The 20,223-nt window shown below is 42.7% G+C and overlaps 2 protein-coding genes across 2 annotated transcripts; both read right to left on the bottom strand.

Annotated features, from left to right (window-relative positions):
* Positions 1 to 1,102: 1,102 nt before the first annotated feature.
* Positions 1,103 to 7,281, bottom strand: psma6l (proteasome 20S subunit alpha 6, like). The gene is made up of 7 exons (XM_075473979.1): positions 6,978 to 7,281; positions 6,130 to 6,224; positions 5,537 to 5,618; positions 5,120 to 5,275; positions 4,773 to 4,951; positions 1,575 to 1,669; positions 1,103 to 1,268 (listed from the first exon to the last, which is right to left on the bottom strand). Exons 1-7 carry the CDS (start codon positions 7,051 to 7,053, stop codon positions 1,211 to 1,213), a joined length of 741 nt encoding a protein of 246 aa, XP_075330094.1. The 5' UTR covers positions 7,054 to 7,281; the 3' UTR covers positions 1,103 to 1,210.
* A 3,678-nt stretch (positions 7,282 to 10,959) lies between these two features.
* On the bottom strand, positions 10,960 to 19,806 carry LOC142388567 (uncharacterized). The gene is made up of 6 exons (XM_075473978.1): positions 19,528 to 19,806; positions 17,965 to 18,005; positions 17,792 to 17,861; positions 15,910 to 15,975; positions 14,760 to 15,757; positions 10,960 to 12,729 (listed from the first exon to the last, which is right to left on the bottom strand). Exons 1-6 carry the CDS (start codon positions 19,571 to 19,573, stop codon positions 12,661 to 12,663), a joined length of 1,290 nt encoding a protein of 429 aa, XP_075330093.1. The 5' UTR covers positions 19,574 to 19,806; the 3' UTR covers positions 10,960 to 12,660.
* Between the last annotated feature and the right edge of the window lie 417 nt (positions 19,807 to 20,223).

The raw sequence follows: 20,223 nt of genomic DNA, 5'->3' as shown, positions 1-20,223 counted from the left end.
TCTCTGTATGAGTTGATGATTAAGAATGAATTGTGTGTCTGCCGGACTGCATGTAGATACGCTTATACTTTTAACTTACTGGTGACATTTGGTAACTGTACAGCAAGCAGGGTGGAAACTCAAGACGAATAAAGGCACAACAACACACACATATTCTCAAGACTCACAAGTGTAAATGTTTACCTGAGTCAAAATACGTCTCCCTAAATAAAAAAGTAAGAACAGAAACAGAATTCTGTTATGGAGGAGAAAGGAAGCTGGAGATAGACAACATTGCCATCTAGTGGTGACATAAAGTAGTTCAGGGCAGCAGACAGACAGGAGGCACGACAGCAGATATGATGCGTACATTTTTACATAGCAGGATAAGTCACACCTTTTTTTTTCCCATTAAAACTGCGACCGTCTCTGATAAAAATAACGAAACAACTGATCTTCACATGTTTGATGCTTAGTTTGCAAACGTCACCGTCTGCGTGCACAGACTCGTGGTTCTGTCTCCTTTCTTCTCTAAAACACCGCAGTGACCTGGTACCGACAGCAAGTTGACCTTAGCTAACGCAAGAACCGCTCTGATGAGATCTGCTGATCAACAAGGAGAATTTTATTTACTCAGGACACCTTAGACACAATTAGAAACAACCTGCGGATCTTAAGAGATAAAAGTTTCTGCATCTCATTAATCAAATCAACACAGGACACCGTTTAGTCTTCGTTTTCTACTGTTTTATTATGACTTTTACTGCAAAAGGGTTGACAATGAGTTCCTTGGAAAATGTGATTTTTGAAGGGTGTGAACATACAGTATTGAATAAGCTGTATGAGAAAGTCTCTATACAGTCGACAATTTTTCTAAGTCGCTGCTAAATATGGTGGAACGATGTTAGTTAAAGCACTGTGTGTGTGTTTATGAAAGGTGGCTTATTATTCAACATCAGGATTCAAACGTTGCACAGCTGCTGTATGTGCATTTTTTTCAAATTCAATCCACTAGAGATGTCTCTTAATCACTATAAATCAAACCCGTCTTGATCCTTTCTAATCGCGTTTCTTTATCAGGTGCACATGATTCATCTCCCTGAACGCACAGGTGAAAGACTGCGTTTTTCACTTCCGACTGTTGGCGACACTGTAGTGAAACTGGCTGAATCAAACACACTGGAAATGAAATGCTGTGAATGATCGCAGAGAGCCATTTGGGAGGGCGCCTCTATTCCCGCTCTGCTATGGCAACCAAATGTACTTCGATTTCGGCCTCTGACATCATCCTGCAGGACAGAGAAGAGGGAATACGAAGAGAAATCTTCAAAGATAAGTCAAAGAAACAAGGATCGAGGTTGATCCCATTAATCTGATGCATTTAAAACATTAACCCAACCGAGATTAAAAGAGTGACACAGAAAAGTGCCTCAAGCTAACAATATGAATAGAATAAAAAACTATAGTAATTACTACATAAATGACCAGATAAAGTGGAATTTCTGAGATGTTGCTCCAATGCAGTTTTTGCCAAGATCAATGTAAAAGCCCCTTACAACTCTTGACTAATTCACACAGAGTCTGAGTTAAGTTACCTGAACTTAGGTTTGTCTTTGGTGACGACCCCGACCTCCAGCTCACTGGCCTTGAAGTCCATTGACAGGACAGAGGACAGACAGGATATAGCCAGCTGAAATGACAGAGGGGCTGAGGTGAGGGCGCTGACAAGTCTGTACATACATACAGTCAAAGCAGTAACTATGATTCTATGTCAACACTTAAAACATCTATCAGAGCACAGAAGGTTACACTCTTAGCCCGGATCAGGATTTTTGGAGCAGATTCCTGGAATTACAGGGTCCACCTGAAGCTTTTATTTATCGTACAACAGGATTATTTAACCCAGAGATACTCATTGCCCGCGCCACATGCGGCTCCTCAAGCTTTAATTGGTGGCTCGCACTTGCATAGTAGCTTATAACAATATGGTAACAATAACAATATATTTTTTCAAATAACATACTGCGAATACTGCAGTGTTAAGTATTTTTATTAAGTTTGCGTTTTTGGAGTATTAAGTATTTTTATTAAGTATTAATTAAGGCTTAATGGTGTTTCCAAAAGGGGGCACTGTTAAAGCTGGCAACGCAGCCCGCTTAAACCACCTCACACTTGACCGCAGAGCACGTTAGCTCCTTTAGCCAGCGCGAGATGCAGGCACAATGGATGGGTTTTTAATTAAAAAAGGGCAAAAACCAGCACAAAAACCAAACGAAAATCAGCATGAAGACGCCAGAGAGGGGACGAGCAGGCAAATGTCGGGTGTACCGCGAGATGCAGGCACAATGGATCGTCTTTTAATTAAAAAAAAGGGCAAAAACCAGTACAAAAACCATGCTCATCTTGAATGTCTCACTATGATTACAACAACAAACTACAAATACAACATGAAGAAAGTCAAGGACATGCATGCCAGCTTCTGCTCATCCCAGTATTAAGGTAAATGTGGTATTAACTGAAAATGTATTGGCTGCGTTGTTTCTTTTTTTGTGTATTTTATTTTTGTGTATTTTTTGTGTACATTTATATACGTAGAAATGCATATCTGCAAAAGGGCAAAAAAAACTTAGTATGTTGTCGTAAAAGTGGCTCTTCCCTTGATTTTGCTCTGCCAAAGTGTCTCTTGTGAAAAAAATAGTGAGTATCACTGATTTAACCCAACTTAAATTCAGTGATGAAAAGGCGTCATGATTGGATAGCTGCTGATTTATTATCAAGCCATATGTGTAACACGTTCCTTTCTTAAACTGCAGCACAGCCCCTTGCTTACTGGAGAATCTGAGCCACAAAACACATATTTAAGGTGACATAAAACAAGTCAGGCCATCCCTTTGGATGCTAAAAGTCTGCATCAAACTGATGCTCATTTACAGCAGAATCGATACCAACAGTTCCGTTTTCTCTTTCTCTTCCTCCTCAGTTGACAGTACCACACAGCGTGGCTGTAGACTGACGGAGGGCACCTCCCGTCACACGCAGACGAGCATGCGTTGAGTTCACAACACGCAGCAGTTAAAGCTCCACAGGACGTCCTCTGTCTGTGTCCGTTTGCAGTCGATTGTTCTCTCGCACCACTCTCACATAAAATGGTCGAGCTGTTTACGAGGTAAAGATACTGCAAAGAAAAGGGGCTGAAATGCTGTGAGGGGATGACTAGCATTTTAATGGATTTATCTACTTTGACTCTTTGTTTCAGATTAGACCATTTCTGTAAATCATCTGTTAAGGACCAAATTATTTATCATTGATAAGCACATTTAATGTTCTCTTTCGTATTTTATGTGTTTTTTTTTGGTTTCGATCCATCCATCCATTTTCTATACCCACTTAATCCAATTTAGGGGGCTGGAGCCTATCCCAGCTGTCGTTGGGCGAGAGGCAGCGTAACACCCTGGACGGGTCGCCAGTCCATCACAGGTCACACAGAGACAAACGAGACACACAACCATGCACACTCACCTCTAGGGACAATTTAGAGACACCAATTAACCTGACATGCATGTTTTTGGGAGGAGACCCACACATACACAGGGAGAACATGCAAACTCCACACAGAAAGGTCCCAGCCTCTTGTTGTGAGGCGACAGTGCTAACCACCACACCGCCGTGCAGCCCTTTTTGTTTGATGAATCCGGTAATTACGTTAGTTCTCCTAAATTGCTAAATAACATCCAGCACAACAAGTGCAAAAAAAAACTATAGAATCTATTTAAAAGGCAGCAAGATCCACGGCTGAAATAGTGGAAACCAGTTGGCCTTTGACCAGCAGTCAAACGTTTACCAAAAAGCTTTAAAATCTATATTCTTGCCAAAGAGAAATCTTAAAACTACTTCATCTGCCAAGTACAAGGCAGCTCAGTGTTGATGGAAGAAAAAAATACGGCTGATAATGTCTCAGAAGATGACCACTGGCGGAAATATTGCAAAAAAAGGTAAAGCACGGAGAATTTCCTCTTTATTTTGGTTTGAACACATTGTTAGCTTTTCAATAAAAGGACACCTTAAAGGGATAGTTTGCCTCTTTTGACATAAAGCTGTATGACATCCCATACTAGCACTATCGTGCATGAACATTGACTTACCTCCTACTGCGTCCTGTGAGCGGAGTTCCAGCCTCGTTTTGGCGTTGACGAAGGTAGTCCGGCTAGTTGGCTGGGGCTTAAAAAGTAAAGCGTCTTGCTTCTCAAAACAATATCCGTTCAAAAGAGTAATACATTTGCATCACAAAATCGGTCTCCAGGAAAAAGTCAGACCTCACAATCGCTTGGCGCTATTTTCTCTCTACCTTCATATCACTACGGGCTGTGTAGACCGTGCAGACTGAAGTGCAGACAGAGCAGTCCCCTGCTCCTGAGCAGTGAACACCGTAACAGGTGCGGCTATATGCAGGTGGCTGCACACATTGATATGAAGGTAGAGAGAAAATAGCACCAAGCAATTGTGAGGTCTGACTTTGTCTGGAGGGACGATTTTGTGATGCAAATGTATTACTCTTTTGAACGAATATTATTTTGAGAAGCAAAACGCTTTATTTTCTAAGCCCCAGCCAACTAGCCGGACTACCTTCGACAATGCCAAAACGAGGCTGGAACTCGGCTCACAGGACGCAGCGGGGGGTATGTCAATGTTCACAAATGATATTGCTAATATGGGATGTCATACAACTTCATGTCAAAAGAGGCGAACTATACCTTTAATGTTCACACAGCCCGTTGAGTCGGTTTTCACTTTACCTGCACTGTCCTGTCGTGGGTCAATTCTGGCTTCTTCTTCAGTTTCTTCTCGAGGTAGCTGTTGGCTTCTGTCTGTTTGACGCCGACCGCTGTGGCTCTGAAGCCGCAGTAGTAGCCTGCCGGGTCACATTTATACAGAACGGGACCGAGCTGGGGGTCAATAGCCAACAGGATCATACCTAGAATGTGAGGGGAAAGCTCAAATATGTGCTGAAAATAGGCTGCTTTGGGAAACGTGCAATACAACATGACAGCACAAGTGGTCACGAATCAATTATTTCTTTGGAAGAAAAAAAACAGAGATGGAAAGGGAGAGAGAAATCTCAAATAAAAAACCCTTCACTCACAGCAGCCTAGAGGTCTCATCTCTGCATTTTGCGTGTAGACCTGGGAGATATCAGCCAGCCGACGCGTCAACGCGTCTGCGGTGATGTCATAGCCAAACTTGTACTTCCATTCTCCAGCTTCCACTCGAGCCCGGTGAACCTGTGAGCGGCTGTCCGCTGCACAAACCAGAGCGTGGGACAATTAAACACCTGTGGCTTTTTTTTTTTTGGGGGGGGGGGGTTAATACAATTCTACTCCACCTCAATAACACAGAAGACCACCACCAACTTGGAGATTTCAGTGACATAAGGACTGCACATTTACACTGTAACATTTTTCTGCTGTGATTTCACATATGTTCGCAGGTATCGCATCTAAGCATCACGGTTACTTGGACAGTAATATGTAAGCACGGCGTGCGCATGATGAACACACACCATTGTGCCCGGTCATGACACAGCCGATGCGAGGAGTTAGTTTGAACATGTTGGTCACAGTCGAGGAGTCCAGCAGCTTGTCCTGGAAACAAAAAAAGGAAAATTTCATCTGTGCAGATAAACATTACACACACACACAAAACCACAACATTTTAAAATGATACGTATGTATGAATTGGTGCATATGATACACTCATTGGATACATTTGTTTTGTGTGGTTGTATGCATCTTATTTTTTGCCTTAGTGTGAAACATCTTAACCACCTATAATATTTTAAGATGAACTCACATAGAGTAACCAACTCCTACTGTACAATCTGATGACAGGAAATGAGATAATCTGCCTCAACATCTCATGATACAAACATTTGTCCACCTCATCTATGTAACAAAGCTTACAAAGTGGTTTTTAGCGTGATATTGTGAGTTATGGCGTGTTCGTGGCCGGATCCCATTCCAGTGCTGATATCTTGTTGCAGCTTTTCGCTGATTTGACTTGTGCAGCTTCACTGTTTGGCTTCAGCTCACTTTCATCGTCATCCATCCGGTGGGGGGTGTGTATTCGTGTGTGTGTGCGTGTGTGGCATCCTACCGGCACTTTCTTTTGCGTGACCACCACGACACTGTCCGTCCCCCTGACCCCGATAGATGTCAACCCGCTCTGGGAGATGGCTTTGAAGGCATACTCTACATGAAAACCAGCGACACATAGAAAAAGAGAAAAGAGAAAAGAGCACAACACAGTTTTTGTTGTAGCCAAACGTTATATTTACTCCTTCACCTACAAAAAAAAAAACTTCTGTTACCAAGGTAACCAGCTGAACCACCTAAAAGAGAGGATTAGGTGTAGAACATCCAAAAGTGAACCAGCTCTGGCCCAGTAATGATTGTCAGATTTGACTACGTTTAAATTGGCATATTTTGGTCAGGACTCACTATGGATTTTGTGTGGTATGCAACATTTGCGCAAAATAGGGAATGGCTTTAAGTTTTGGCAGCCAAAGCAGAGCCATCATACTTCAGTTGCTTCTGAAGCTCACTCGCGCGCGACACTTACCTCCCCTCCCGGCATGCTACATTTCATGCAGCCGAACGCCGCAAACAGGTTAGTTAGACGGAATTTAAACACTAGAATGAGAGTAAACGGACAAAACTTTTACAAAAAAAAAAAAGCCAACACTAAACTGAGCTGAATGGCTGTGGGGTGTAATGACAGATTGGACTACAAATTAGACATCCATTCTTCAAAGCAGAAGAAAGAGTGTTACATTTAGTTGCTAACTGCATGCTAACCACTTCATTCTGTTTTTGAGGGAGTTTATTATATAAATTGGCAGTAGGCAGACGGTTTTATGACAGTACCCACCTGTTAAGCAGAAGACACACTACAGTGCTAGTCTTAACTAAAACACCTGTAATAAAAAAAAAAAACTCCCTTACCAACTTGGTAGAGGCGGCCCTCGGGTGAAAATATGGTGATGTGTCGGTCGAAGCCTGCGTTGGACCCGCGGGACATTTTCCTTCTCGTGACCTCCGATGAACTCCCCGAGCGCCTAATGTGTCCTTGTATGTAACAGGATAATCGATTGCTGTAGAGTTTTTAAGCGTTAGTACATGGGAAAAGGCATGCCTGTGTTGCTGCTAAACGGTAAGCAGGATAATGGAGTGACTTCCCTGAAATAATTTTAGTTTCTCTTTCAGTTGTCGTAGCCGCTCCATCTCTCGCTGTTATTGGACGGCAGCAACAAGGAAGTTAGATTGGCTTTACGGGCACTCTGCCGTTCACCTGTGAATTAAAACACTGCGTCAGGGCTCTGGAGGAACACATTCTTATGAAAACCGGAGAGATTGCAGGGGTTTGTCAACAGCGTGCTTAGGATGGATGGATGGATGGATGTCAGCGGAGTGTCGTCGCCTCTGTGCGCGTGCTTCACTCCACAGGGTCGCGAGCTTTTTAAAGACTCATTTAAAATAATAGTTATACAGTTACCCAAAGAGAAAACAAATAGTCACAAATACATTCATTTCAGAAATTCAATTAACAAAATATTTGTCACTGTTGAAATCAGCATGGCTGTGTTTTATGTCATTTACATTTACAGTAAAATCCGTCCTTTGAAATGTGAGGAAGGGGACTGGAGCGATGTTTGTTTTAAGAAAATAACCAAGTATTGTCTTATTAAAAGATATATATATATATATATATATATAGAGAGAGAGAGAGAGAGAGAGAGAGAGAGAGAGAGAGAGAGAGATCTCTCTATCTCGATAGATAGATAGATAGATAGATAGATAGATAGATAGATAGATAGATGGATGGATGGACGGACGGACAGACAGACAGACAGACAGATAGATAGATAGATTGATGCACATTTTGACATAGAAATCGAAGTTTTTCATACCCCTTGTCAGATTTAGATTTAAAGTAACTTTTTAGTTTGACCAACATGTTTCTTCTGACTGGAAAGGATATAGATGTGTGTGATTTCAGCGAAAAACTAAACACAAATTTTCTATGTTTGACCCACCCACATTTTATAGCGTGTCCGAAATTATTCATACCCATTGCATATTGTCACAGTCTATGGGGAAATTCAAGGTTCTGCACCATTCCAAATAGTCTGTGCTGTTCTAAAGCATCCTGATTAATTGGGAAAAGCTGTTTTTGTCAACTCAACAGTTGAAAAACAGCAGCTCCCCGCAGTTGGCTTGTGGCAAGTCGTGGCTGAAATAAAAGAGGTCAATAATAAAGGTCACAATAGTTTTGAGCTTAACTGTAAATATATAACATGGATATATGTGTGTGTATAGCCAGAAATTATTCATACCCCTGGCAAATTTTGACTTAAAATTACTTTTATTCAACCAGCAAGTTTTTTCTTGATTGGAAATGACACAAGTGTCTCCCAGAAGAAAATAAGACGATGTACAAGAGGCATCATTGTGGAAAAAATAATTTCGCAGCTTTTGACTCTATAGGCCTATGTTATATATATATATATATATATATATATATATATATATATATATCATAAAATGCACAGTCTTGGGTTTGAATTCTTACAGGATGAAGGATTAGCTACCGAAATATGACTCGGAGGCCACAGATCTCATTCCCCTTCCCCTTTGGCCATTTTGCAATCCAGCCACAAACTAATAAGACACTTGCTTTGGTAAGTTTTATTTCCTTTCCTGACCTCCATTGTTACAAAGTCCTTTCCGAGTTTTATTTTTCCATTTCTTATTTGCTTTTCTTGTCCTAATTTTCTTTACAGTTTTCCATACTCTCTCGACAACTATCATGTTAAGTCTGTTTTGTTACATCCACCATAAACACCCAAAAAATGAGCACAGTTTGTCGTGCAGAGTGGTCAGCACTAATGCGGTCCCACTGATGACTCTGCTGCAGTTGGATGTATCAGGGAACTCTATAAACTAATTCAAACACAAGTAAGTTATTATTGATCTTTTGTATGGACTACGGACATTTTTCATCGACAGCCATTGAATTTCCAAACCAAAGGGATCTCATAGGTGTAAGTGGATGTGAAAACCATGTCTAAAGATAAAAGCAGGTGAAACCAAAAGGTAGACACAAACTAGGTGAGGGAAGGGGTTGGACCACAAAAAGCACAGGATGTATTAAGAAAAAAAAGATAAGGAACCAACCAGGATTTGATGTTAAGCAAAAAATAAACTGGTGGATAATTTATATGAAAACATCTTAATGCTAATTGTTAGGTATGATAGCCTGGCAGAATGAGAGTTGCTGTCATGCGTATAAAAGTCTTGATTATTGAACTGGATACAGCAGGTGGGGCTGAGCTCAGACTCCTGCACATGTTTTCACAAACACAAAACTGGAGAGAGGTCTTATCCGGTCTATCTAATTTACGTCTCCTCGTCTTGTCTCTCCTCCACCTTTCTGCCTGTGATGTTCCAGTTGCCTTGTAAGCCGTGAGAGACTGCAAACTGTAGGGAGCAGAAATGCTCACTTCAAAGAATCTGTGAACTGTTAAAAGAAGAAAACGGCAACTGGTAATCATTTCACATTCGTTTGAATAGAAAGATTACCCATTGGTCAGAGCCTGATCCAAACTACAGAGAAGAGAGCTACCTGAACAATCTTTTCTAGTCACATTGATTAACGTTATCATTGTAGATGTGATTTAAGACGTTAAGTTACCCCCAAACAGTCATGTTGAAAACTCTATAGAAAGTAAATCTACAACCTGTAGAAAAACACGCTGTTTCTGACATTAAAACTAGCCTTTTAGCTAGCTAAACTGCAATTGGCTTGGCTAGCTTGCTTGTGAAACTTGTTATCTTCTGGTGGAAAAAAGGTGGAATCCTAAATTCATGTGCAACCATCACAATGCATAGAGAGAAGGCTGTCTGTGATGGTGACATTGCATGGTGTTTGAATTCCGGAATTTTGTCCGAGACATTCTCCACTGGCATTTCCTGAGCTGGGAGCAGAGCACAGGGAGTAGTACTCATGTACACAGTGCAATGCAATGCAGCTTCAGTTCCTGAAATGCACCTTAAAGCGGCACTATGCAACTTTTTCATGGTCATAAAATTGCTTGGCAATCATCAGATAGCTTGGCTGACCCGTTCTGATGAAAACGGTGACATTTCCATCTCCATCTGGTGGCCCTAGCCCGAAACAGCGCTTGCAACTTTGCCTGTGGCGCCGCGTGCTTTGTTTACCTCTGGAAGTCTCGCGACACACGAGAGCCGAGAACTACTGCTTCATGGCAGGTCTAAAGGGCTCTGAGCCGAGCCAGGGAGCCTGATAAGACACACCTCTCTCCATTAGCTGTCGACGGCTAAATTGAAGGTGGTTAGCTTCTAGAGTAGTAATATATAATATGGCTAGACTGTCGCCTTATTTGCTACGGAGCTCCCCCTACAGCTTTGGGGTGTGTATTGCATGGTAAACAAACCCCGTATTACTGAAAGTTGCATAGTGCCGCTTTAAAGAGAGAAGGTTGGTCTCAGTCAACTAATTAGGGTCCTTGTCTGCTCTCTCTTGGGTCCTGCCCAGAATTCGTTCCCAGCCAAATAATCTGAAGGATTTGTTTGTTAGAATACATGTGTCAGACCTGATGGAAGAGCTCAGATTCAGCTGAATGTGGGCCCTGAATGGTGCTTGTACGTACAACATCTTCTCAGGCATTTCAAGGTGCACGCAAAAGTGTACAGAAACGTACACAAAGACAATTATGCTCTTAAAATCTTTTTTCTCCTCTCTCAGCCACATCAAATAAGCGTTGGACAAATGAACGTCTGCTGGACTCCAGTGCGAAAGCTCTTCTAGGGTCACAACTACATTTTTGAAGAAATCAGAGGACAGGCAAAAGCTTTTTCACTGTTTCGTAGGACTTTACGCCAACAGACAAGAGGCAGTACAAAGTGGTTTGATACTGTTTATTGATTGACAGGTAGCATCGAAGAGAATACAGCAGGCACAAAATGCAGCGCTCTGATTGGCCACTAATTGTGTATTACAAATTGTATTTTTGTTAGAATTTATTTATTTTTTCATCTGTTGTTTGAACTGTCCTCTACGTCCAGTCCATGACTGCCTCCCGACACCCCAGAACACACAGACATTTTCTACAGCTTTCCTGCTTGGTTTGTAGGTTACAATTTGCTCCCCTATACAAAATAAAACAACAACAACCCCCCTCCCCACAGAAAACTACAGTACATTCATTTTTTTTATCATTCCCAAGTGGTCGAACTTTTACTCTTTGCGACACAGTTTGACGAGCTCCTCGGCCCTAATCGCAAAAAGTGTGTTATTACTGTGTTTACACCAGCTGAGTACTTGGCCAAATACATAAATGTACTGTAAATCTTGGCTTTGTAGAAAAGTAAGGGAATGTGTTTGCTATATGAATACTTAAAACACATGAAATAACTCATTTTGGTATTTATTGCATTCAAATGTGCTGTAATCTGTACTATATTACTTCAGTAATTGGACCTCCACTGATAACCCTGTAAATGCGGCTCTAATTGACATTTCTATGTAACGTCCTCACGGGGGCGCTGTTGCTTCACATTACCTATACCCTTGGCTTACAGACCACATATCTAATATTTACACAAATGAGATGGGCCTTGAAATCAGTGATGAAACACCAGGGAGCACTGTCAAGTGTTGCTGTTACCAAAAGAAACAACAAATGGCTTTAAGCGTGTCCCCTCCACCTTCCCTCGACTCCTCCTTGGCTTGTTGACATTAAGAGTGCAAAGCTGGCTGAGAACCTGAAGTGACACGTTTAGACCTTGTAAGCTCTAAAGTACAGCACATTCTGTCACCACAACACCTACCACGCAGAGGACTACCTTCATATCCGACATGGGAGTGCAGAATTACAGTCGGCATCGTTTTTTGCGTGCGTTTGGCTTGTGTCACTCCGGTTCGTCACAAACAGTCTAGTTTTAACAGTGCGTGAGCCAAATGAAACGCAATCCTCGTTTCTACTTGATCATCAAAGGAATGAAGAGGAAACGATGACTTCCGGTGTAGAAATATCGGCATTATATATTGTTAACAGTCAGAATAGTTTACACATAAAGTTAACGGTTATTGCTCAAAATATCTACATTTTCCCAGCTGGGAATCAGTACACAGAGAACTAAAGAATCACTGATTAATCAGCATCCGTGACAGCTGGCCATCTGCGGACAAAATAAAAATCGGAACGAAAGTGCAACGGCTTTTAAAAGTGCGGCTGAAGTGAAAATACCCTGTCTACCTTACAGACAGCTTTTACAATTACTCAGACAGAAACACCGGTGACGGACACAAGCTTTCAGATTCTCCGGAAAATTGGGAGTCTTTTTTTTTCTTACTATTCAGAGACGCATTCAGCTGCGGAAAACAGTGAAAGCTTCTCTTTTTTTTTTTTTCTGGACAATCTAAAAGTAGACATGATACAAGAGTATGTACAGTTTCTACGACTCTCCATGTACAGGTTCACGTCTAAAGACATTTCTCTGAGTGTTTTAAAGACAGCGAAGGCTGCTGAATGGGAAACGTGTGGGCTTGCTGTGTGACTGCGACAAAAAAAAGGGGGATTTGTCATTCTGCTGCGTGGGCGTCTTATCCTCTGCGAAGCTCCCTCAGCTCTGCAGCCACTTTACGCAACTCCGCTTCAATCTCCAGGAGCTCCTGTGGATAGGAAGAAGGGAACTAAATGACACACGTCTGCTGGGGGAACTGTGTGTGTGCAAGAATGTCAGAAAAATTTCAGATCGATCAAATATTTGAAAATGTGAAATATAAAATTCTGAAAGAAGCCATTGAAAAAGGCTGCAAAGGGATGCACTACTGTACTCAGATATTCGTTTTGATGCAAGTACTAGAACTATCATTTGCAACTACCTTCACTTTTGACTCTAATCATTAAAAGAAAGTATAATCAACCTTGAGTTTTGTTTTTTGACAATCGGTATCAGAGTCTATACATAGTTGTTAAATATGAATCTACAGGTTTTTTTCCCCCTCACAAAACGTCCTTATTGCAACAAGACAAAAATGCTTCTTTAGCAATTTTCCTCTTATCATGCAGACAATTTTAAAGCAATACAATGTAACTTCTCAAAAAGCCCATTATGGAGCTCCTCCTAAAGGCTTGGAGGTAATGTACGGTTACACTCTCGTAAAAACAACACCCTTTCGCTTTCACGTTTCACCTTTGTTGACGAACCGGCGAGGAGTCAGAAGGTGCAAGCTATGTCGACCGAGAAGGTAAGAGTAATCAAATGTACCTGGGAGCGTGAGAGGAGTCTATTTGTTTTTGCGGTAGGTGTGCCAGAAAGCAAGTCGAAGTACTTCCGCTCAGCTCCCGGGCCGGTCCAGCAAAGTTACATAGCACACACTCAGACCCCCGAAGGGCATAGGAGACAGGCCAATCGTAATATTAAAACTCATTCTAGCCGCACAATTTTTTTCAAGCTGTTATGTTAAGGTAGAAATGTTACATAGTATTGCTTTAAGAAAACTTCCAGCTCGCTTTCGGAAGCTGGAGTTAAGTTCCGATGGCCTCTACATTTCAGGGTGTTTTTTTTTTTTTTTTAATTATTTTTTGGGGCTTTTTATGCCTTTATGGGACAGTGAAGAGAGACAGGAAGCAGGGGGCAGAGAGAGGGGGAATAACACGCAGCAAAGGGCCGTCCGATGGGGAATTCGAACCGGGGCCAGCTGCAGCGAGGACTATAGCCTCTGTACATGGGGCGTCTGCTGTAGCCACTACGCCACAGAACGACCCAAATTTGGGGTGTTTTGTCACAGGCAAAGCTAGTGATCTTCTTAGTGCCTCGCAAGCAGCGCACACTTTCATTTGCAGTGTAACACGTAGTTTTGTTCGGTAAATACACAAGCTCCAACAATGTCTGGCCAAAGATTCCCTGAGCCCATCAACCAAATCCTTCAAAAAACAAAGTGTACACCACATTCCCATCTTTGTGCAGCCCGTGCGGAGTCGGCCAGAAACGCTGATGATCTTGTCAACATCCAGTCATGCCGTTCCTTCAGGAACCTGTTTGATAAGTGCTGCAACACTGGCACCTCAAGCACACCCAGAGGCTGCTGAGCCACTCTAACACCTCAGCTGCTGAGCTTCTCTGTCCTCTCTGAAAACACTCTCTGAGATCTCATCAGCCACTGTATCGAGTTTAATTAGATGCTTCGAAATTTGGAGTAAACTCCATACTCTGATTGGGATGTTACTGACGGGTATGGGCTTTGTTCGTGAAGTTGTGAGACGTTTTTAACTGTCTCAGTATTTAACGGTCTGAACTGCCATTGAATCTGGTGACAGTTACGTACAGTTGGTAACGATGTCCTTATTTGGTGTTATTAGAAATATGGTTCAGTGTTGCTGTCAGGACCCGGAAGTGTGGACTGGCACACTCACGATACAAAAAATTATGTTTCAGAGATGCAATAACCTATAGTTAAAAAAAAAAAAAAAGATTGGATATGAGGTCGGGTTGTAATTGAATTATCTCGTGTATCTCAGAATTGAGAGCCCGGCTGTGACGTGAACACAAGTGCTGTTGGGAACTAGAGTGCGTATGAATCTATCACACGTCACTGCACAAGTTTTAGCCCTGGGTCTAAAAAAATGGCCACAGTTGCAGAAACACCTTTTTACAGTGTAATTTGTCTAAATTGAAGAATTATCTGCGCTTACTCACCTCTCCTTCATCCTCGACAGTATCCTCTTCATCCTCATTGTCTTCATTCTCTCCGTCTTCCTCGTCCTCTCTAATGTACTCGTCCTCATCTTCCTCATCCTCCCCATTTTTATCCCCCTCCTCCTCATCTTTGTACCTCTCCCGCTCAAACTGCCGCGTGGCCTCGTCGCTGGCTTTCTCCATCATTCTCTTCTGCTGTGGCTCCTTCACCTCGGCCACTTCAGCCTTCTCCTTGACATCATTCTCGGCTTTCTTATCGGTATCTTTTTCCTCTTCACCCCCTTTCTCTCTGCTCTGATCGTCCCCCGTCTTATCATCCACCCCGTCCTCTTTCTCCCCCCCCTGCTGCTCGTCCTCCTGCACCCGTTTCATCTTTCTGACAAGTTCCTCCAGCTCCTCCTGCTTCTCCTTCCTCTCCTTCTCCTGCTCGCTGCTGCTGTCCTGTTCTTTGAGCAGCTCCTTCAGTTCCTTCTCCACCTTTTCCTTCTCCACCATCAGCTCCACCTCATTCTTCCTCCTCTCTTCGATCCTCAGCTTCTCCAAATCCTCCGCCGTTTCTTCCTCCTTCTCTTCATTCTGCTTTATCTTCTCGTCCTCCACCTCCTGCTTCTGCTCCGTTTCGGTCCCTTTCTGGGTCTCCCTCTCCTTCACAGCCTCATATCGCTTCTTTTTCAGCTCTTTCAGTAGTTCTTTAAGCTCCTCATCATTCCTCTCCTCCTTGCCTTTCTTCGTGATCTCTTCGGCAAGCAGCTCCTCAAGCTCCTTAGCTCTCTCCTCTTCATCATCCTCCCCTTTGCTTTCAATCCGCGGCTCCTCTGTCATCTTCCTCTTGGCGTCGTCGTCTTCTGTCATGTCTTCTTTCGTTTCCTCTGTCTTTTTTTCAACACTGCTCGCATCTCTCTCGCCCTCCTTGTCATCCCTCTGCTCAAAGTCGCTCTCATCATCGGCGAGATTGTACTCGTATCGCTCCCTTTCATTCCCCTGCTCCTTTTCTCTCTCTGGAAAAGTTGGATTGCAGCAGTCAGTGTTAGCTACAGCATGATATAAAACAACAAATGACACCATGAACCCACCTGGCCGTGTTTTCTAGCAGTGATGTGCTTGAAAACACACCAACACCAAACGACTGTCAGTGTGAATTTGTGCTTACCGTCTTCAGCCAGTCTCTGTAGCTCTCTGAGAAGACCCTGATGTCGCTGCACTTCATCAAGTTCCTCTGGAAAATGAGGCACAATATTGACACCAAAAGTAAGGCTCCTTAGTATATCAGCACAAAACCTTTGAGACTATGTAAGGGTCTTTAAACAAGAAAAGGAATGTGTAAAAAAAAAAAACAACAACAACAAACAATACAGATATATAATTATATATGGAAGGTATATTTGGGAGGCTGTGAGAAAATTAATTGAAGAGGAAAAATGCAACAGTAACCTGTTATGAAAGACGTCAAATGTAGTGGTTTATTAGGGCTGGGTGAGTTAACTCGTTATTATCGCGTTAATTCGTTAGTTATTTAACATATATATATATATAAAATAAATATTTTATCGTGCATTGACGCAGGTTTTTTTTTTTTGAGGGGGCTTATGTGCCATTGATTGATAGGAAAGTTCAGAGAGACAGGAAGCAGGGGGCAGAGAGAGGGGGAACTACACGCAGCACAGCAAGGACTGTAGCCTCTTGTACATGGAGCGCCTGCTCAACCCTCTACGCCACGGACCACCCCTGTTTTATTATTTATTTTATTATTGTAAAAGTCTGTTGGTCACAGGCTTTTATTTTGTAAAAGTCTGTTGCTGTCTGCTGAGGAACCGGAAAAGAAAGTAATTGGCGGATCCACCAAACATGGAGAAGGGTACGGAACTTTTACTCGGCCATTTTCATTTTAAAGTTCTTCCAGACGGTGCAGTCGACAGAACCAAAGTCATCTGTAAACACTGCCGAGTTGAATTGTCTTCTCACCGTAGTAGTTCCAGTCTAAAATATCACTTAAAGGTAGGGTAGGAGATCCTGGATTTTGAGTCCAGCGAAGCTGCATTTTGAAAATACACAGGTAAAAAGTCCCAACCATTTTCTTCACTTTCCCCCCGAAGGCACGCCTCTAGAGTACATGAACGCGCACGAGCACGAAGGTGCAGGAGCGCTGTTCTGACAGCAAGCATCGATCGTTGCCGTATTTAGTATATGATAACTATACGTTTAATAATGCTAGGTGCTAGCCAAGCTGGCTCTAGTTTAGCTTCCTGCCAAGCTTCTGGACGCGTAATTCGTTCACGGAGCAGGGTACGCGCACAGGGAGAAGGAGGGGGAGGGAGGAGCAGATTGCAGTTTGATAGACGGCATCAGAATCCAATCATTGTGAACGGTCCGTTCAGTATGATTGGATAGTGTTTTTCCTAGATTGTATGTTCTAGAGGCCACTAAAACTTTTCATATTTGTGTCAAAACTTTTAATTAATTGGTTGCAATGGGGGTGTGAAGAGTATTTCAAGCAATATGTAAAAAAATGTTCCAGAAAAAGATCCCCTACCCCGCCTTTAAAGGCAAAACACAAAATTGATACCAGCAAGTCATTCAACGAAACAGACAGTGGAGCGAGGCTTCTACATAAAAATGCTGATGTTAAAAGTGTGTTTGCACAACAAATGTTATGGCACTTTCATTCGTATGGCAGTACTTTTAAAATAAAACTAAATGCTAAAAGCTATACACTACTTTTGAATTCATTTTTGAATTTTGCGTACAAATGCGATTAATCGTGATTAATCAGGGAAATCCTGTGATTAAATAGATTAAAAATTTTAACCGTTGCCCAGCCCTAATCATTATATGGAAGGTACATTTGGGAGGCTGTGAGAAAATTAATTAAATAGGAAAAATGCAACAGTATCCTGTTGTGAAAGACGTCAAATGAAGTGGTTTAAAATACATTACTTTGAATGTAGTGAGGTGGAAGTAAAACGTGGCATGAAATAGAAATAAAGCTGCCATCCATTTTCTGAGCACTGGTGGACAGATAATTGGGATATTACCTGCAAGCTGCGGTCCACACTCATGGGGCGACCCATCTTCATTCAGTGTCTCCTGAATAATACATTCAACCTGTTGGCACAATCGAAAAAACATATACATATACCATCAATACTGAAGTAACTAAAAAGAAGAAGCTGAAAGATAGCAGAAATAAAATGGATTCATTTCTGACCTTTGCATCATTAAGGGGTGAGGTTACTGGCCGGCTTCCCACTGAGACACAAAGTATGGAGGGAGGTGGGGAGAGAGAGAAAGTACAATTAGTGTTTCTGAGGCAGTATAGCAGCACCAAAACACCTGAGCCACTGTGTCTTCTCTGTCCTGCGGGGGCATAGGTGGAGCTGTTCCCTCATCAAGTTGAGAACAGTTACTTCAGTAAAGAAGCTTAACCTCCTGTTCCTCATGCTCTGTGATGCAGATATTACCAGCGGCTTTAGCTGGCAGGTAGTTCCCCATCAGTGCTAAATAAGTCACCAATCCATCGCCTGCACGTTAAAAACACACTAAGCAGCTCCACCGGCGCCTTTTCCCACAGAAATACATCGAATGTATCAAGGACCTCAGAGTCAGCGCGGACCACACTCAGTTTTCATCCGGCTGTCAGTTCAGTCGTTAAAACCATCTAGGATTCATACGGAACTATTGAACCGTTTGTGCCTTTTCATCTGCTACCACTGTGTGTGCAGCATATGTGGATAAAAAAAAAAAGTGTGACAAATGAACACAAGTTAAAACAAAACACAAAAGAAATCAGTGCATTTTACCTAAACTAAATGGTGTGTGAAAGCCTGATCAGTACAGACCAAGATCAATAAGACTTATTGATAACTTTAGCCAGTGAGCAACCACAACACAGACATGTGATCTGCTCACAGTGCAGCATGGCCTGTTCCACCATGTCCATGTGAGGTAGCGTGTGTGTGTGTAGGGAGGCGGAAGGATGCGCAGTGGCCCATGGCATTGTTGACATTACACCCTCTCTTGGCATCTGATTGGCGGCGAGCTGCAGCTGCGTTTAGAAATAAAGCTGCCGTTTAATCTAATTATAGCTGCCTTTAGGTGAATTCCATAATTAATGTCAGGGTGGAGTTATTTTATTAATTCACTGCGACAAAGCACGAACCCCTCAGTTTATACCATCTCCGCTATGTAGGTTATTGACTGTGCTGCAGCATAACACCATTGCGACCCAATATTAACCCGGCTGACATACGCCTGCCTCCGTGGGAGGCAGATTTCCTCTAATTATCCCCGTCTGAAAGCTGCCTGCACTTGTTTAATTACAGCGGCTTGCTGTCAAGGCGGTCGGCGCGTGTCGCGACGGCACGCGCACACGAGCGCTGATCTTCTCACCTGTGTGGAGCTTTAAATGTACATTTCTGTGAACTAGGCTAGCTTATGTCACTCAACACGAACTAAACATAACAATAGTGTATCAGCCACTGGCAGAGGAACAGAAAGGTGGGCGCATATATCAAATTATATAACACCGCTCCTTAAGCGTATTAAGACTTAAAACCCCCGTGGCTCGCGCCATTAGGTTAGCATAAACCTTGGGTCTGCTTCGCTCTTAAAATGTGTTTTGTCCGGTTTTACCACGTCGCTGAGAGAGCTGAATGTGTAAAAGACCTGTCTTTGGCGCAGCCCGCCGAAGCTATATAGCTTCCCAGTAATTTCAACCCGTGTCCGAAAATACACACAGCGTGGTTGTATGATTAATGTGGCGGACGCTTACCTCCGACGGCAGCCCAAATAAAAACTGCGGCTATCAGAATTCCCATAGGATCCGAAGAGTCAGGCTCCTGCAGGAGATAACCTTGAAATGATGTACGGGATCTTCTTCACACACCCACAGAATGAAGTGGAGCCGAGCCGAGCCGAGCCGCGGTGTGAGTGTGTTGATGTGTGTCAGGTGACTGAGCCCAGATCAAAGCCCGGACCGCTGCCAGGCGGTCAGGTGTTCCTCCTGTGGTTACAGTATGTTAACAAAATGCTGGCGCGTTGATTAGTTCCTCTCACAGCCAGAGCAGAGATAGATTCAGCAAGTCTGCCCTCATTAGCACGGTCCAAGCAGAAACTTTGCCATTCCTCTCCCAAAGGTCTAACAACTGCTCCCCTTAGTTCCCAGGCGGCAGCGATGTGTTGATAACATCTTTTTTTTTTTTTTGTTGGTACAGATGGGGATGCTACACAGCAGTAAACATGCCCCTGACCCAACTCTCTGACACGTGTTCATCTAATTCAAGATAAGGTTGTAATTAAACAGTCGGATTACTAGCTTTAAATGCTGGACATGCTTTCTGTGTTCTCTTCTGCATACAGAAAAACATGGAACTGTGAATTTCTCCAGTGTAGTAAAACCTTGCTTTGGGAGATTTGAAAATCCCATCTGTTTTGGAATTAGAGTTTATTCCCAGACCTGGAATGGGCT

This window comes from Odontesthes bonariensis, chromosome 9, assembly GCF_027942865.1.
Source record: "Odontesthes bonariensis isolate fOdoBon6 chromosome 9, fOdoBon6.hap1, whole genome shotgun sequence".
Taxonomy (NCBI): Eukaryota; Metazoa; Chordata; class Actinopteri; order Atheriniformes; family Atherinopsidae; genus Odontesthes; species Odontesthes bonariensis.
This window is presented reverse-complemented; position numbering and strand designations above follow the sequence as displayed.

What these genes read in the sequence shown, in the direction of transcription:
- psma6l (XM_075473979.1), bottom strand. Translation starts at nt 7,053, where the DNA reads ATGTCCCGCGGGTCCAACGCAGGCTTCGACCGACACATCACCATATTT. An exon ending in TCACGCAAAAGAAAGTGCCG is followed by an intron (nt 5,619 to 6,129) that starts GTAGGATGCCAC and finishes TTTTGTTTCCAG; the next exon opens with GACAAGCTGCTGGACTCCTC. An exon ending in TGTCATGACCGGGCACAATG is followed by an intron (nt 5,276 to 5,536) that starts GTGTGTGTTCAT and finishes TGGTTTGTGCAG; the next exon opens with CGGACAGCCGCTCACAGGTT.
- LOC142388567 (XM_075473978.1), bottom strand. Translation starts at nt 19,573, where the DNA reads ATGGGAATTCTGATAGCCGCAGTTTTTATTTGGGCTGCCGTCGGAG. An exon ending in ACAGAGACTGGCTGAAGACG is followed by an intron (nt 15,758 to 15,909) that starts GTAAGCACAAAT and finishes CAACTTTTCCAG; the next exon opens with AGAGAGAAAAGGAGCAGGGG. An exon ending in CTGTCGAGGATGAAGGAGAG is followed by an intron (nt 12,730 to 14,759) that starts GTGAGTAAGCGC and finishes TCCTATCCACAG; the next exon opens with GAGCTCCTGGAGATTGAAGC.